The sequence below is a fragment of the Pan troglodytes genome, chromosome 10 (genome assembly GCF_028858775.2).
Source record: "Pan troglodytes isolate AG18354 chromosome 10, NHGRI_mPanTro3-v2.0_pri, whole genome shotgun sequence".
Taxonomy (NCBI): domain Eukaryota; kingdom Metazoa; phylum Chordata; class Mammalia; order Primates; family Hominidae; genus Pan; species Pan troglodytes.
In genome coordinates, this window is record NC_072408.2 from 77,028,772 (window position 1) to 77,047,627 (window position 18,856).

An 18,856-nucleotide genomic window follows, 5' to 3' on the forward strand; every position below is an offset into this window, starting at 1 on the left:
GGAGCAGTTAAGAAATTCACTTTTTCCCAAGGATTGTACTTATATCAGAGTTATGTGTAGGTTTTAAAAGTTCACTGGTCCACCTTTACGAATTTTAAGTACATCCATATAGTACAACTTTAATTCTGCTTGTTGATGGTGTTAATGTGTATGAGAGCCTTAGATTTAATGTTGAGTACTCAGGAGAGCAAGAGAGTGTACAAGGAGTGGATAGGCACAAAGTATTTGAACACACTGTCTTACATGTTTTCATGATGGCCAGGTAAGCTCTGTCTTTGCATTTTCTGGAAAAGTGTGCAAGTTTGTGGTGAGCACTGCTTTTTTTTTTTTTTTTTTAAACTTAGTTCTTTGAATTAGTCTGAAAGATGAATCTGGGTTTGGCCAGTAATGAAGAGGTGAACAGGGAGTCATAATGTTGAAACTGGACATTCAGATCTTTATAGCATGATTTCCTTATTTTTCAAAGAGCGGAAGAATCCCATCGTTTATCATGTTCTGGTTGGACTTTCTTACTGTTTGCTGGAGTTGAACTTCAGAGCTATGGCGTCAACCCTGCTGTAATATCTCAGGGGAGCTCCTAGGGTGGGGCTGGTGCCATGGCTCACCCTCCAACCTTTCCTTCTTCACTTCAGCCTCCAGCTCTGAGCTTTCCAATCCCCAGAGTAGCAAATGTTGAAAGAAGTTGCACAGGTAAGTATGTGGTGGGGAAAGCTGGGGGAAAAATGGTACTGTCATCAGTATTTTGAGGGTGGATGTTGGGCCATTTTATCAATGAGTCATTTTGTTGGTTTAGAAATATAATGTTTGTTATCAATTATTTTTCTCATAAAACTCATAAATTATTTAACAAATAGTGAAGAAATAATTTTAATTCTTGTTAGATGTGAAATAAGAAAAAAACCTTAATAAACTATTAATATTATAATGCAAAGGAAGGTTCTTACATTTTTTTAAACTTTATATTCTCCACAGTGTATATAGCAGGTCCAGAAAACCCACGTTCAAAAAAGAAGCTAAAAAAAAAGTTGGGGAAGGCCTAAGTCCATAGACTATAATTTTGCCATATGTAACTTGGTCTCAGGAGGAGGCAAGTTTTAGTTTTCTTCCACTAGCTTTAGATGTGCTATTTTTTCCTGAGGTATTAGGCAGGTAGCTATGTTTTTAATCTTTACAGAAATAGAAATTTCAAACATCTTTTTCCTTGAAGTCTTGACAGGAGGACTGGAACATTTCTACCAATCTCTAGGTTTGAAGTTAACAAAAATAAGTATAGATATCTGGTACGTAGTTCAGCAAATGTTTGTTGAACGAATGAATAAACTCATCAGATCCTGTGTCGTGTGTGTGTGTGTGTGAGAGAGAGAGAGAGATGCCAACACTCCTGGCATTTTCTCCTTGTCTGCCTTGCACTGGAAATCATGATCTAAACATTACAGATTTAATTTTGTAGGGATGTAGCTCTGGGTCTTCACTACCTTACTTTTGAGCTTCTTCTCAGAAAGCTTTCAAAACGTGTTTCTTTCGTTCTCCTACATCTATCCCATATAATTCATGTTCATTGATTTATAGATTTTTGCACATACAAGACATTCACATTAAACCCAAGAAAAACAGACTCTTAAGATGGCCCATGGTTGCTAAGTTTCTTCAGAGAAAGTATGTGAGGGTTAAAAGAGATTGGGGTTCTAGTGTATTTGGTATTTCAGGTCTCAAAACAAGTCATCAAAATACAGACTTCCCAGCAGTTTGTCTCCCTTTTTTTCTTGAGTTTTTTAGATAACTGGACGCTCTATATAAACACATCTCCCTCAGCAAAGTACATCCCGTTTTTTTCTCAATATGTATTCATATTCCCTTCCTTCCTCCCTCTTTATCAGACCCATCTTTGCCTACTGTCTTTTAAGGATTTAAAATATTCTCATTAGAAGATTTTCCTTCTGTATGCATATAGGATTTGTTTTTATTCTAAATGTAGAGATTTTCTACTGTTATATGTCCTTTCATTTGTATTTTATAGTTTTACATCCTAATATTTAAGGATAAAGTACTACTTTAATTTTAGGCTCTATTGTGTGAGTTCTCAACTCCAACTTCTTACTGCTCATAAGAGGTACTAATTATATTTAGTTCTTTAGTATATGTGTACTTTTTTCCTATGGATTAGCACTTTTTGAATAATTAGAATTTTGGTTTTAGGATGATGCACTTAGCTTTTAAAGCTTATATATTAATTGTTCAAATGTGAATCTATATAAAGCATATTGGTGCAGCACATTTTAAGATTCTAGAAAACCACAAAATCTGTTTATTCATGTTGAAACATACAGAACATATTCTCCCTAGATCAGAGTCAAACTTGTGGAGGTATTTGTAGCATTTTGGTAACACTCCCTAGAGAATTTGTAGACTTTGGGGGTGCATATTAAGGGATAACATACATGGCTTTTCAGAATATTTTCTGAATAAAGCAGCTTCAGACACCAGATTTTAGTTTTTGGATTAGGAAAGAGTGATGTGTTTTTCCACCCTCCCCTCCCCCACCAACACACACACACATACCCTCCCCATCTTTCAGATATAGGCCATCTTGTTTTATTGGATGAGCCCCCCAAAAATACACAGAAATATGCTAAATATTTCTGTAAACCTTGGAAAGGACTCTGCCAGGATATTTATCTACTCTCCAAAATAGTGATTGTGGAAATGTTTGTATAGGTCCCTAGCTTTCTACTAAAGCCTATTTCCAACCAGTCATAGATTTTTGTGTGTGTGTGTATCTACATGTTAACTATCTTTGGTATTCATTAAGGCCTTTTTTGCTTATTTATGGTTATTCTGCGTTGGCTAAAACAATGAGTTGCTCTTATTTGTTTCCATGCTATCGATTTGATGATTTGTAATTCTAGACTTTAAAATTTATCTAAATCTTCACTTTTCTTAGATCCATCCTAAGCAGATTCATGAACTTTTCATTATACCTATATCATATTAAAAATATGAAACCATAGTATTCTAGAACTCGGAGGACTTGAATTTGTTTCTCACATGAAGAGTTTTTTTTTTTTGGTAAAGATTTCCAGGTATTAATATCTTTGTTCTTTAAGAAGCTAGAATTTTTTTGTGCAGTGTAGGTGCCTTTCTGTCCTTTATTTAAGCTCCCCCCCCCCTTTTAAATTGTTTTTCAAGAATTAAATAAAATTAGAATTATTTATAGTAGTTGTGAAGCAGGATAAGCAGTTTAAAATCCTATCACAAAAAATACTACTGAAACAAAAATATCTTTGTTAACAAATATTTCCAGGTTGTAACAATATAATATTTGATATACGAATATTCTACTTCCATAGAATTTGGGCAGTCTGTGAGATTTTTACCTATCATGTTTTCCCTCTAAAGGGCAATTATAAAAACGCTAGATTATCTTCAGGTATTAGGACTCCTCATCATTGGTTTCAGATGTTAATTGGCTACACCTTGATAAAAGGCAGATAAGTGTTAATGGCAGTTGGCTGTGATTTTCTATTAAGTTTCTACCTATTTTATAGCCAAGAACTTGTGCATATTTATATATTAAGTGTTTGTTGATACTGAATATGGAATTCAGAGAGAAAGTAAGAACTCAAATTCTAAATTACTCAGATCTCCATTAGGAAAACAGTGCCTGAGAAACACTTTTTCCCCCTTCTCAGGTACTGTATGTCTTGCAGTTAGCAGTCTTCATCTTGTTTAATGCAAGCAGACTACAAACTCTGTAGCTGGGAGTGAAAATTTGTTACTCAGTATGAAGCAGTGAATGAGACAATTGATTTTATCGTGTGACACCTGTACCAACATGTTAGCAGTAAAACTCCTCCCTACATTAGAGAATCTACAATAAAAAGTTGCTACTAGGGAATTGTTTTTGTTTTAACACAAGTTCTAGATGTGTCCTACATATGTAATGCTATAATGTCTACATTAGAGCTATTATAATGAAATTAAGAGTTTGGTTATAATTATCCTAATTCCTTGAAAGGTTAAATTGTGTTCACTATACTTAAGTACCTAAAAATGTTAGTTCTTTGGGAACATGGAAACTGGGTATATATAGCTTTTAGTAGTTATTTCTACTTAATCTGAAGCCCTCCTTGGATAATAATTTTTTTTTGTTTTCGTTTTTGAGACGTGGTCTCACTCTGTCACCCAGGCTGGACTGCAGTGGCATCATCTTGGCTCACTGCAACCTCCGCCTCCCAAGTTCAAGTGATTCTCCTGCCTCGGCCTCCAAGTAGCTGGGACTACAGGTGCGTTCCACCACGCCCAACTAATTTTTGTATTTTTAGTAGAGATGGGGTTTCGCCATGTTGGCCAGGCTGCTCTTGAATTCCTGACCTCAGGTGATCCACCCACCTCAACCTCTGGGAGTTGAGTGGGATTACAGGCGTGAACCACTGCACCTGGTGGATAATAATTTTTAATTGGTATAATAGTATTTCTTTTAAGCATAACTTCATTTTCAAATTAATGCAACTTTCTGTAAAATACATGTGATTAGTCTTGTAGAGACTGGCTTTTGTCTCACATGTCTATAATCAGTCATAATCAGTCCATTCTTGTTCTTGTGCTAAAGTGATCTTTTTGACACACATAAATATTCGATTGTGGTATACCCTACTTACCATTGTTCACAATATAAGGACCTTCCTCCTCCAATCGGCTTTTTATTTGCTCCTTACTGCTTTTCCCTTTACAAATTCAAGAACAAAACACACATTAAATTGTTAGTTGTATATTTGAGAGTCAGTGTACTATCATGGTTAAAAAGGGGGACTCTAGCAAATTGGTCTGGGTTCAAAACCCATCTCCGCATTTATCAGATATATAACCTTAGGAAGTTAACCTAACTTCTCTGGTCCTTAGCTACAAAATAGGGATAGTTAATTGTTCTTACTTTCTAGCGTTATCTTGATAATTACATAAATAAATGTTAAAGCATTTAGAATATTCCCTGAAACAATAATTTATTATTATTTTATAGTTATGATAAAGTGTTTTCAGAGACTGTATAAAACAAGAGTCCTAACTTAGTGTGAAAGTTTCAAAGAATGGGAGAAAGGGCATTTTAAGTAGCCGTATCAGCATATGCAAAGACCGTGACATGGAAACTAACTTCTGTTCTGAGTAACTGAAGGTATGGCAAGGGTTTGGTGGTGTCAGGGGACTTAGGAGAGAAGTTAGAGGTTACAAAACATCTTATAAGCCTTATTGATTTGGGAGTGCTGTTGAGGAATTTTTATCAGAAAGTCCATGAAGATAAATAATTTTTACTTTAAAAAATCACTTTGATGTGGGAGAGTAGAATTGAGGGGAAGAAGAATAGATTAATAAAGACCTGTTTGGAGGCTATTGGAGTGGCTTGTTCTAGTGTATTAGTCCGTTCTCATGCTAACAAAGACGTACCCGAGACTGGGTAATTTATAAGGGAAAGAGGTTTAATTGACTCACATGGCTGAGAGGTCTCACAATCCTGGCAGAAGGCAAATGAGGAGCAGTCACGTCTTACATGGCGGCAGGCAAGAGTGAATGTGTGCAGGGGAACCCCCCTGTATAAACCATCAGATCTCATGAGACTTATTTTTTTTTTAATTTTATTATTATTATACTTTAAGTTTTAAGGTACATGTGCACAACGTGCAGGTTTGTTACATATGTATACATGGGCCATGTTGGTGTGCTGCACCCATTAACTTGTCATTTAGCATTAGGTATAGCTCCTAATGCTGTCCCTCCCCCCTCCCCCCACCCCCCAACAGTCCCCGGTGTGTGATGTTCCCCTTCCTGTGTCCATGTGTTCTCATTGTTCAATTCCCACCTATGAGTGAGAACATGCGGTGTTTGGTTTTTTGTCCTTGCGATAGTTTGCTGAGAATAATGGTTTCCAGCTTCATCCACGTCCCTACAAAGGACATGAACTCATCCTTTTTTTATGACTGCATAGTATTCCATGGTGTATATGTGCCACATTTTCTTAATCCAGTCTATCATTGTTGGACCTTTGGGTTGGTTCCAAGTCTTTGCTATTGTGAATAGTGCTGCAGTAAACATAAGTGTGCATGTGTCTTTATAGTAGCATGATTTATAATCCTTTGGGTATATACCCAGTAATGGGATGGCTGGGTCAAATGGTATTTCTAGTTCTAGATCCCTGAGGAATTGCCACACTGACTTCCACAATGGTTGTTGAACTAGTTTACAGTCCCACCAGCAGTGTAAAAGTGTTCCTATTTCTCCACATCCTCTCCAGCACCTGTTGTTTCCTGACTTTTTAATGATTGCCATTCTAACTGTTGTGAGATGGTATCTCATTGTGGTTTTGATTTGCATTTCTCTGATGGCCAGTGATGATGAGCATTTTTTCATGTGTTTTTTTGGCTGCATAAATGTCTTTTGAGAAGTGTCTGTTCATATCCTTTGCCCACTTTTTGATGGGGTTGTTTGTTTTTTTCTTGTAAATTTGTTTGAGTTCATTGTAGATTCTGGATATTAGCCCTTTGTCAGATGAGTAGATTGCAGAAATTTTCTCCCATTCTGTAGATGCCTGTTCACTCTGATGGTAGTTTCTTTTGCTGTGCAGAAGCTCTTTAGTTTAATTAGATGCCATTTGTCAATTTTGTCTTTTGTTGCCATTGCTTTTGTTGTTTTAGACATGAAGTCCTTGCCCATGCCTATGTCCTGAATGGTATTGCCTAGGTTTTCTTCTAGAGTTTTTATGGTTTTAGGTCTAACATTTAAGTCTTTAATCTATCTTGAATTAATTTTTGTATAAGGTGTAAGGAAGTGATCCAGTTTCAGCTTTCTACATATGGCTAGCCAGTTTTCCCAGCACCATTTATTAAATAGGCAATCCTTTCCCCATTGCTTATTTTTGTCAGGTTTGTCAAAGATCAGATGGTTGTAGATATGTGGCGTTATTTCTGAGGGCTCTGTTCTGTTCCATTGGTCTGTGTCTCTGTTTTGGTACCAGTACCATGCTGTTTTGGTTACTGTAGCCTTGTAGTATAGTTTGAAGTCAGGTAGTGTGATGCCTCCAGCTTTGTTCTTTTGGCTTAGGATTGACTTGGCAATGAGGGCTCTTTTTTGGTGCCATATTAACTTTAAAGTAGTTTTTTCCAATTCTGTGAAGAAAGTCGTTGGTAGCTTGATGGGGATGGCATTGAATCTATAAATTACCTTGGGCAGTATGGCCATTTTCACGATATTGATTCTTCCTACCTATGAGCATGGAATGTTCTTCCATTTGTTTGTATCCTCTTTTATTTCATTGAGCAGTGGTTTGTAGTTCTCCTTGAAGAGGTCCTTCACATCCCTTGTAAGTTGGATTCCTAGGTATTTTATTCTCTTTGAAGCAGTTGTGAATGGGAGTTCTTTCATGATTTGGCTCTCTGTTTGTCTGTTATTGGTGTATAAGAATGCTTGTGATTTTTGCACATTGATCTTGTATCCCAAGACTTTGCTGAAGTTGATTATCAGCTTAAGGAGATTTTGGGCTGAGACGCTGGAGTTTTCTAGATATACAGTCATGTCACCTGCAAACAGGGTCAATTTGACTTCCTCTTTTCCTAATTGAATGCCCTTTATTTACTTCTCCTGCCTGATTGCCCTGGCCAGAACTTCCAACACTGTGTTGAATAGGAGTGGTGAGAGAGGGCATCCTTCTCTTGTGCCAGTTTTCAAAGGGAATGCTTCCAGTTTTTGTACATTCACTGTGATACTGGCTGTGGGTTTGTCATAGATAGCTCTTATTATTTTGAGATACGTCCCATCAATACCTAATTTATTGAGAGTTTTTAGCATGAAGAGCTGTTGAATTTTGTCAAAGGCCTTTTCTGCATCTATTGAGATAATCATGCCGTTTTTTTCTTTGGTTCTGTTTATATGCTGGACTACGTTTATTGATTTTCGTATGTTGAACCAGCCTTGTGTCCCAGGGATGAAGCCCACTTGATCATGGTGGATAAGCTTTTTGATGTGCTGCTGGATTCGGTTTGCCTGTATTTTATTGAGGATTTTTGCATCAATGTTTATCATGGATATTGGTCTAAAATTCTTTTTTTGTTGTGTCTCTGCCAGGCTTTGGTATCAGGATGATGCTGGCCTCATAAAATGAATTAGGGAGGATTCCCTCTTTTTCTATTGATTGGAATAGTTTCAGAAGGAATGGTACCAGCTCCTCCTTGTACCTCTGGTAGAATTCGGCTGTGAATCCATCTGGTCCTGGATTTTTTTGGTTGGTAAGGTATTAATTATTGCCTCCATTTCAGAGCCTGTTATTGGTCTATTCAGAGATTCAATTTCTTCCTGGTTTAGTCTTTGGAGGGTGTATGTGTCAAGGAATTTATCCATTTCCACTAGATTTTCTAGTTTATTTGCGTAGAGGTGTTTATAGTATTCTCTGATGGTGGTATGTATTTCTGTGGGATCAGTGGTGATATCCCCTTTGGCATTTTTTATTGCATCTATTTGATTCTTTTCTCTTCTTTATTAATCTTGCTAGCGGTCTATCAATTTTGTTGATCCTTTCAAAAAACCAGCTCTGGATTCATTAATTTTTTTGAAGGGTTTTTTGTGTCTCTATTTCCTCCAGTTCTGCTCTGATTTTAGTTATTTCTTGACTTCTGCTAGCTTTTGAATGTGTTTGCTCTTGCTTCTCTAGTTCTTTTAATTGTGATGTTAGGGTGTCAATTTTAGATCTTTCCTGCTTTCTCTTGTGGGCATTTAGTGCTATAAATTTCCCTCTACACACTGCTTTGAATGTGTCCCAGAGATTCTGGTATGTTGTGTCTTTGTTCTCGTTGGTTTCAAAGAACATCTTTATTTCTGCCTTCATTTCGTTATGTACGCAGTAGTCATTCAGGAGCAGGTTGTTCAGTTTCCATGTAGTTGAGTGGTTTTGAGTGAGTTTCTTAATCCCAAGTTCTAGTTTGATTGCCCTGTGGTCTGAGAGACAGTTTGTTATAATTTCTGATCTTTTACATTTGCTGAGGAGTACTTTACTTCCAACTATGTGGTCAACTTTGGAATAGGTGTGGTGTGGTGCTGAAAAGAATGTATATTCTGTTGATTTGGGGTGGAGAGTTCTGTAGATGTCTATTAGGTCCACTTGGTGCAGAGCTGAGTTCAATTCCTGGATATCCTTGTTAACTTTCTGTCTCGTTGATCTGTCTAATGTTGACAGTGGGGTGTTAAAGTCTCCCATTATTATTGTGTGGGAGTCTAAGTCTCTTTGTAGGTCACTAAGGACTTGCTTTATGAATTTGGGTGCTCCTGTATTGGGTGTATATATATTTAGGATAGTTAGTTCTTCTTGTTGAATTGATCCCTTTACCATTGTGTAATGGCCTTCTTTGTCTCTTTTGATCTTTGTTGGTTTAAAGTCTGTTTTATCAGAGACTAGGATTGCAACCCCTGCCTTTTTTTGTTTTCCATTTGCTTGGTAGATCTTCCTCCATCCCTTTATTTTGAGCCTATGTGTGTCTCTGCACATGAGATGGGTTTCCTGAATACAGCACACTGATGGGTCTTGACTGTTTATCCAATTTGCCAGTCTGTGCCTTTTAATTGGAGCATATAGCCCATTCACATTTAAGGTTAGTATTGTTATGTGTGAATTTGATCCTGTCATTATGATGTTAGCTGGTTATTTTGCTCGTTAGTTGATGCAGTTTCTTCCTAGCCTTGATGGTCTTTACAATTTGGCATGTTTTTGCAGTGGCTAGTACCGGTTGTTCCTTTCCATGTTTAGTGCTTCCTTCATGAGCTATTTTAGGGCAGGCCTGGTGGCGACAAAATGTCTCAGCATTTGCTTGTCTGTAAAGTATTTTATTTCTCCTTCACTTATGAAGCTTAGTTTGGCTGGATATGAAATTCTGGGTTGAAAATTCTTTTCTTTAAGAATGTTGAATATTGGTCCCCACTCTCTTCTGGCTTGTAGAGTTTCTGCCGAGAGATCAGCTTTTAGTCCGATGGGCTTCCCTTTGTGGGTAACCCAACCTTTCTCTCTGGCTGCCCTTAACATTTTTTCCTTCATTTCAACTTTGGTGAATCTGACAATTATGTGTCTTGGAGTTGCTCTTCTCGAGGAGTATCTTTGTGGAGTTCTCTGTATTTCCTGAATGTGAATGTTGGCCTGCCTTGCCAGATTGGGGAAGTTCTCCTGGATAATATCCTGCAGAGTGTTTTCCAACTTGGTTCCATTCTCCCCGTCACTTTCAGGTACACCAAGTAGATTTGGTTTTTTCACGTAGTCCCATATTTCTTGGAGGCTTTGTATATTTCTTTTTATTCTTTTTTCTCTAAACTTCTCGCTACATTTCATTCATTTCGTCTTCCATCGCTGATACCCTTTCTTCCAGCTGATATCATTGGCTACTGAGGCTTGTGCATTCGTCACGTTCTCGTGCTGTGGTTTTCAGCTCCATCAGGTCCTTTAAGGACTTCTCTGCATTGGTTATTCTAGTTATCCATTCGTCTAATTTTTTTTCAAGGTTTTTAACTTCTTTGCCATTGGTTCGAACTTCCTCCTTAGTTCGGAGTAGTTTGATCTTCTGAAGCCTTCTTGTCTCAACTCGTCAAAGTCATTCGCCGTCCAGCTTTGTTCCGTTGCTGGTGAGGAGCTACATTCCTTTGGAGGAGGAGAGGCACTCTGCTTTTTAGAGTTTCCAGTTTTTCTGCTCTGTTTTTTCCCCATCTTTGTGGTTTTATCTACCTTTGGTCTTTGATGATGGTGACGTACAGGTGGATTTTTGGTGTGGATGTCCTTTCTGTTTGTTAGTTTTCCTTCTAACAGCCAGGACCCTCAGCTGCAGGTCTGTTGGAGTTTGCTGGAGGTCCACTCCAGACCCTGTTTGCCTGGGTATCAGCAGCGGTGGCTGCAGAAGAGCAGATATTGGTGAACCACAAACGCTGCTGCCTGATCATTCCTCTGGAAGTTTTGTCTCAGGAGTATCCGGCCGCATGGGGTGTCAGTGTGCCCCTACTGGGGGGTCAGGGACCCACTTGTGGAGGCAGTCTGCCCGTTCTCAGATCTCAAGCTGCGTGCTGGTAGAACCACTACTCTCTTCATAGCAGTCAGACAGGGACATTTAAGTCTGCAGAGGTTACTGCTGCCTTTTGTTTGTCTGTGCCCTGCCCCCAGAGGTGGAGCCTACAGAGGCAGGCAGGCCTCCTTGAGCTGTGGTGGGCTCCACCCAGTTCGAGCTTCCTGGCTGTTTTGTTTACCTACTCAAGCCTTGGCAATGGCGGGCGCCCCTTCCCCAGCCTGGCTGCTGCCTTGCAGTTTGATCTCAAACTGCTGTGCTAGCAATGAGCCGGGCTCCGTGGGCGTAGGACCCTCCGAGCCAGGTGCGGGATATAATCTGGTGTGCCTTTTGTTAAACCTGTTGGAAAAGTGCAGTATTAGGGTGGGAGTGACCCGATTTTCCAGGTGCCGTCCGTCACCCCTTTCTTTGACTAGGAAAGGGAATTCCCTGACCCCTTGGGCTTCCCGGGTGAGGCGATGCCCCGCCATGTTTCGGCTCACGCACGGTGCGCCGCACCCACTGTCCCGCACCCACTGTCCGGCACTGTCCAGTGAGATGAACCTGGTACCTCAGTTGGAAATGCAGAAATCACCCGTCTTCTGTGACGCTCATGCTGGGAGCTATAGACTGGAGCTGTTCCTATTCGGCCATCTTGGCTCCACCCTCATGAGACTTATTCACAGTCATGAGAACAGCACAGGAAATACCCGCCTTCATGATTCAGTCACCTCCCATGGGGTTCCTTCTGCGACACGTGGGGATTATTACAGTTCAAGGTGATATTTGGGTTCAGAGACAGAGCCAAACCGTATCAGCTAGGAAATGACCGTAGAGATGAAAAGATATTGATGATATAAATAATTTCAATAAATATATAGGGTTGGTTTGATCAGCTTGAATTTTAATTGTTGAAGATCACAAAGGTTACAGACAGCATTTTTGAGAGTTAAAGTGACATTTTTCAGAGATTACCGTGAACAGTAACAACTGTGAATAGCCAAAATTAAGCTGAAATATAAGATTTGTGTTGGGTTCTAAGATAATTAGTGCTGCAAAGTCATGTTGAGGTGATGATCTCAGGGATTTTTAGGTGTATCCTCTGTGTAGCTTCAGGCCTGCCTCTTACTTCGTTGGTTCCCTAATTGCCATTCATCCTGCCTGTATCAGGGACCACTTTACCCGTCTTCTCTGAAGTTCTTGGTTATTTTATCTGAAGTTTGTTTGTTTTTTTTTTTTTTTTTTTTTTTTTGGTAAATTTCTGTGATTATTCTGATTTACCACATTTGGCTTTGAAATACTGTATTTAAATGTTGAGAATGTCATGCCTTAGGAATTCATAGCTAGTCTAAACTAAATAATGAAGGAGGAATATACTGGGAAAATCCAGCCAACTTAAGTGGCTCCATTACGTCTTCCAGTTTAATTCTTTATTACTTTCTGAGACCAATTCCTTTTGGGGATTTGGTTTGGTACAGAGGATTAGCTTACTTATCTCTGTATTTTTAATTTTATTTTATTTTATTTTAAGACATAGTCTCGTGGTGTCGGCCAGGCTAGAGTGCAGTGGCATGATGATCTTGGCTCACTGCAACCTCCACCTCCTGGGTTCAAGCAGTTCTCCCACCTCAGCCTCCTGAGTAGCTGGGATTACAGGTGCATGCCACCATGCCTGGCTAATTTTTTGTATTTTTAGTAGAGACAGGGTTTCACGTTGTTGGCCAGGCTGGTCTTGAACTCCTGACCTCAAGTGATCTGCCTGCCTTGGCCTCCCAAAGTGCTGGCATTGTAGGCATGAGCCACCATTCCTGACCTCTGTGTACTTTTTAGAATATGCTGCTTAGTTCTTATGAAATCAAAGGAAAGATTAAATGTCTCGATTAAACGTTTTAGATCTGTGTTCAAAAAAGGTTTAAGAAACATTGGTTTTGCTACATGCGTATATTCTTTCCTGGTAAAAAAATCTCAATTTGTCTTAGAAAGTCTGGTGTGAGTGTCAAGTAAAAAGGTGGTCACTTAACAAAGTATATATAAGCCCTTGACTTGTTTGCTTGAATAAAGCTGACAAATTGTACACACCAAAGATTCTAATGCTGTATATCCAAGATGAAGTCTGATTTAATTTTAAACTACAGCCATAGTTTAAACTACAGCCATAACAATGGGAGTACATTCTGAGAAATGCGTCAGGCACTTTTGTGAATGTGGACCATACTTAAACAAACCTGGATGATATAACCTCTTGCTCCTAGGCTATAAACATGTACAGCATATTGCTATACGAATTCTGTAGGCAGTTGTAACACATTGGTATTTGTGTATCTAAACATACCTAAACACAGAAAGGGTACAGTGAAAATAAGATACAAAACATTTTTTTAAAAAGGTTACACCTTTATAGGGCACTTATCATAAACGGAGCTTGCAGAACTGGAAGTTGTTCTGGGTAATTCAGTAAGTGGTGTGTGAATGTAAAGGCTTAGGACATTACAGTATACTACTGTGGACATTGGAAACACTGTACACTTAGGCTACACTAAATTTATTTAAAAATTTTCATTCTTGAATAATGAGTTAACCTTAGCTTACCGTAACTTTTTTACTTTATAACCTTTTTAATTTTTTAAAATCTTTTGGACTCTTTAATACTTGACTTAAACACGTACAGCTGTACAAAAATATTTTCTTCCCTTATATTCATACTTAGCTTTTTTCTATTTGAATTTTTTTGTTTTTTTACTTTTTAGATGTTTTTGTTTTGTTGAAAACTGATACACACACTCATGTATTTGCTTAGGTCTATCAAGACATCACTAGGCAATAGGAATTTTTCCGCTTGTTTATAATCTTACGGGACCACCGTTGTATATATGGTCCATCATTGACTGAAATGTCATGCTGCACATGACTGTCGTTTATTAAAATTTTTATTTACCAAATTAACTTTTTAACATACGTTGTAACCAGTAATTTCAATGTATTTCGATATAATTGACATATCCTCTTTGAAATTTATAGAAATTGATTTTTATGTACCCTAATTTCTCTTTCAGGGAGAAGATGGGTATAGTTTAACCCTTTCATATCATCCATCCATCCATTCCTACTAGTTCTGCCTCAGAGTATATCCTTTATTCAACTACTACTCACCACCCTATTAGGCCATCATTATCTATCACTGGCCTCCTAATGCATTTTCCTGCTTTCGTTTTATACCCTCTTTAGCCCATTCCTCATGGAGTAGCTAGGACCTTTAAAAAAAAAAAAAAAGCCAAATTAAGTTACTCTTAAGCTTCGCCTAAATCCTCTCTTGATTTCCCGTCTAACAAAGAATAAAATCCAAAGTCTCTCAGGCTCTCGAGGTGTACTATATGGTCTAGCCCCAACCAGTCTCTCTGACATGAGTTCCTACCCTTCACCACCTAAGTTCATGCTGCTTGAGCCATACCAGTGAGGGGTTTACTGACCCTCTGAACTGACTGCTTTTCCTTCAAGCATTTGCCTGGTCAGTTACTTCTCTGCTTGTTTTCGTCTCAGTTTTATGTTCCCTGATTATTTTTAAATACTTCCTACCCTGTTCCATCATTCTATGTAGAATAAAGGACGGGCACTTTAAAATTAAATAAATCTAGCTTTATGAAAAACCTGTGTTGTCTTTTTCTCTTGTGATTTTGCCATGGATTAGAATTGTCTCATACCAGCACCCATCTCTGGATGGGGGCTTGCATTCATGGGGGAGAGTAAAACACCCTTACCTCTCCCTCCCTCCATCCGTCTCTCTCTCTCACTCTCGTTTTGTTTTTTAATTATTTGCTGAAGTCATGTAAGAATAATTAGTATTGTCACTGATGTGTAATTTCTGTGCCAGAGCACACAAAACAGAAATTAAGCTTACGTTTGGTATATTTTCTCTCTCTCTCTCTCTCTCTCTCACACACACACACACACACACACACACACACACACACACAGTGACTCTTGAGAAAATCTGGTATTGATGGAAAAGGAACATTTCTTCATTTTCTTTCGTCTGGAACATATGTTTAATTTTGCCTTCAAACCAAACCTTTTTGCAAGATATTAAGCATAAAAATTTTAATTCTATACAATTAATTTCAATTTTAGAATTCTAGGAGTCTATAATGGTCTTGATGATAAGTGTTATACAAACAGTGTCAAAAGAAGAGTTTATCAATTTGAGCTTATTTATGTGTATAAAATTTGATGAGAGATGCCTTGATATTCACCTGAAACTTTATTGAATAATTATTGAATTATGCATTTTCCATGTTTATTCTTTCTTAGAATTAGAGCTCAATAGTAAAAGTTCTATAAAGATAATTAAATGTATCTTTAACTTTCAAAAAACAAACTTCTAAAATCTTATGTGTAGTGAATCTTAATTTGCAAGCTCTAAAGTGATTTTTTGCCACTGTTTCCTTTTTGAAATTACTCACTAAGAAACATCTGTTTTCCCCCTAGTAGGGACTACTTAGGGAGCTGGTGGATAGGCATGCGGGATCCTGGTCTGAAATAACAGAGTTACAGAATAGCATTCTGAGATTCACCAGGAGTCTGTTTCCCAAAAAAAGATTAAGTACCTGTGTTCTAATAAATTGTTAGACCCTTAAAAAATATCTTTGTATATTTCGCACCTCAAGCTATTACTTGCCTAAAAGCATATAGCAAAGTAATAGGTTAGCTGTCCTTAGACTTTATTTATACCTGACTGAATAGGTTTTCAGACCTCAGGAGGAAAGACAGTCAAATAATTAAGTTTGCTACATATTTAACAGGGAACTTAAAATATATAAGAAATATTAAACAGCATGGGTGCTTTCAACAGGGTTACACGTAAAGTTTGGCCTTCAAAGTCTGCAACATAGTTCACCACGTCTACTGATATGTAATAGTGACTACAGCATTTTTTGAAATGAGACATGGAAATTGTTCACTCATTTATAATGGAAGGAAATATTCTTAGTCATAATGAATGTACAAGACAGATATCAAATTTGAGATGAGTTTTCCCCAAAAATGTACTTGTGAAAAGACATAGTCACCTTGTATTCAAGTCTTTAAAATCTCTTTTCTCATTGACATTGGTTTACCTTGATTTTCAAAGTACTGTTAGGAGAAAGACACATTGACCTTAAATAACTTTAGTCAGTTAATAGTTTTGATAATTTTATAGAGGTCACATTTTAAAAATAATTAAAAATTAAAATTAGCACAGATTTTAATAATTACAGTTGGCCCTTCATACCCATGGGTTCTGCGTCTGTGGGTCAACCAGCCGCAGATTGAAAATGTTTGGGGAAAAATAATGGATGGTTGTGTCTGTACTGAACATGTACAGACTGTTTTTTCTTGTAATTATTCCCTGAACAATACAGTGACTATTTATATAGCATTTACATTGTATTAGATATTATAAGTAATCTAGAGATGATTTAAAGTATATGAAAGGATGTGTGTAGGTTATATGCAAATATTATAAACCATTTTATGTGAGAGAATTGAGCATCCGTGGATTTTATTTTTTAATCCATGAGGGGAGAGGTCCTAGAACCATTTCTTCACAGATAACAAGTGACAACAATTTATGTTGGTGTGAACTCAAAATTGCTAATGTTGGATGTTACAAAGACTGGAAAAACAAATGAATAAGCAGGTTATATCTTTGAAATAATAACTTTATACCAGTATGATCAATGAAAGATTGTACTTCAGTTACATGAGTGGGTACTTGCTTGAGATAAAATTCTAGTATGCCACTATATATGCACTGATTCAAAAAACGGTATATTTCAGTAAACTTAGATTGTAAGGAAAGAGGAATGCTTGGGAAAACAGATAACTGAGAAAATAAGGTGATGACAGATACACAAATGTGGAAGATGCATGTGAAGATTTTGAATAATTAAACCTAAACTTAATTTTTAAAAAATCTATGTATGGGAAAATGATATTTGCCATTTTTGAAGAGTAAGGTATACTTAGTTTTTTAAAAGGAAGTGGAATTGTTAAGATAGGCTTTATGTGATTCTCCTACTTTTAGGGTCTGGAAATAAACATCTAACACTTTATTGTTATAATCAGATTTATGACTTTATCACATGCGCCACTAGCCATTAGTTGATCAATTTCTGTATCTTAGCAATGCTCCCTTCATGTTCTGTTTTCCACATAGGAGTAAGGTAAAACTGAACATTTTCCAAAGTATTACCCCTGATAAAAGTAATATTTTTGTTTAGGTGACAAACAGCATGTTTGGTGCTTCAAGAAAGAAGTTTGTAGAGGGGGTCGACAGTGACTACCATGACGAAAACATGTACTACAGCCAGTCTTCTATGTTTCCACATCGGTCAGAAAAAGATGTAAGTTAATCAATTATGTTGTATTTTTTCAGCAATGTAAGTCTGTGTCTGGGTTCCTGAAAAACAGCATATCAAGTGCAGAATACTGTCTGTGGTTGAGTGACAATCTTTTCGGCACAGTGCTAGTCCCTTTGGTGCTTGTATCCTTTTGGGATACAAAGACAATGAATTTGTATTCTAATGGGGAAAATAAATATCCCATGATTCTCAAATTGGGATATGGTAATACTGTGATAGAAGTACTCAAAGACATGGAGTAAACATGGTATAACTTCTAGATCACTGATTTTTTTTGTTTGTTCAATATGGGAAATAACTTGTTTGATATTAAAACAAATGCAGATATAGAACAGAAAGCAGATTTACGCAGACTTGAAGATATAATGGCAAGCTGTAATAAAACTTTATGCTTATTGTGTCATCTAGCTGTAATTCTGGACCTCAGGTGTATCTCTACTCTGTTCAGCCATAGGGATACTACAATAGGAAAAATTTGGAAGAACTGTATTCAAAATGTGATGGATGATATAGAGATATGAATTAAATGCTTTGGAAGGCTAATAGTTCAATAATCCCATTTGGGATAAAAGGATTTAGAATGCAACCAAGTCATAATTAGCAAATTTATAAAATACTTAAAAATGAATGTAATTACTAAAATTCTGTTAAGCTACTTTAAATTATACACTATACTCTCTAGTCACACCAGTTGCATTCTTATACTGTGTACACCTGCCCAGCTTTTTTACCTTTCACACTTTATAAACTTGCTATGCCAAATCTCCTTATGTATAAAACAATCTACTCTAGCTATTAACCTAATGAGATTTATACTGATGTTTGAAGCATTTATAAAGTTCTAAGATATGGAACAAATGCCCTTGTTTTTCTTTGAAGTTGATCATTAGTAAATCACTTCCTTTGACTTTGCAGAATTTTGCAAATCAGCTTAACCTACTAGGTTTATGTTAGGATGTTTGTTATTCTGTTTTTGTATTTTCCTTTTTTATTTTGATTTGAACATTCTTGTGTCATTTTGGAAACAAACTATCAATGGCATTATTGGGCTTTTTTCAACTAATGTGTGTTGTGGCTTTGTTGATAATTAGTGTGTAGTTTAATAGCTTATGGAATAATGTCATCTAATTTTCTGTTATCTTATTGCGCTTTTAGCTATGTGCTATGTAACTTATAATTGAATTATTATTTACACAGGTTTCTATTTAAGTGTTGACCTTGTAAATAAAGAATTTGGGATATATTTTTGGTAGTATCGCCGCAGAAACGAAAATCTACAATTTGTGTGTATTGCTGTGATTATATAATGAAAGTTAAGTTTGCTTGGAAAATGTTAATGAAATATTTATTACTGATGAAATGCATTTATTCTAATTAGGAAGATAGGAAGCTTTCAGACTGAAA

General features: G+C 37.1%; 1 protein-coding gene across 7 annotated transcripts in view; it reads left to right on the forward strand.

Moving 5' to 3' along the window:
- The window catches only part of CNOT2 (CCR4-NOT transcription complex subunit 2), a 111,651-nt gene that overhangs the window by 50,232 nt on the left and 42,563 nt on the right, over positions 1 to 18,856 (forward strand). For 3 of the 7 annotated variants that reach the window (XM_016922587.3, XM_063784779.1, XM_016922588.3), the window contains exon 3: positions 17,312 to 17,434. In XM_016922587.3, the coding sequence (XP_016778076.1) occupies positions 17,312 to 17,434 (123 nt within the window). Of the gene's footprint in view, positions 1 to 466; positions 691 to 8,109; positions 8,271 to 17,311; positions 17,435 to 18,856 lie in introns of all 7 variants that reach the window. The other 4 variants (NM_001280492.1, XM_054662919.2, XM_063784777.1 and 1 more) reach the window with 3 other exon arrangements.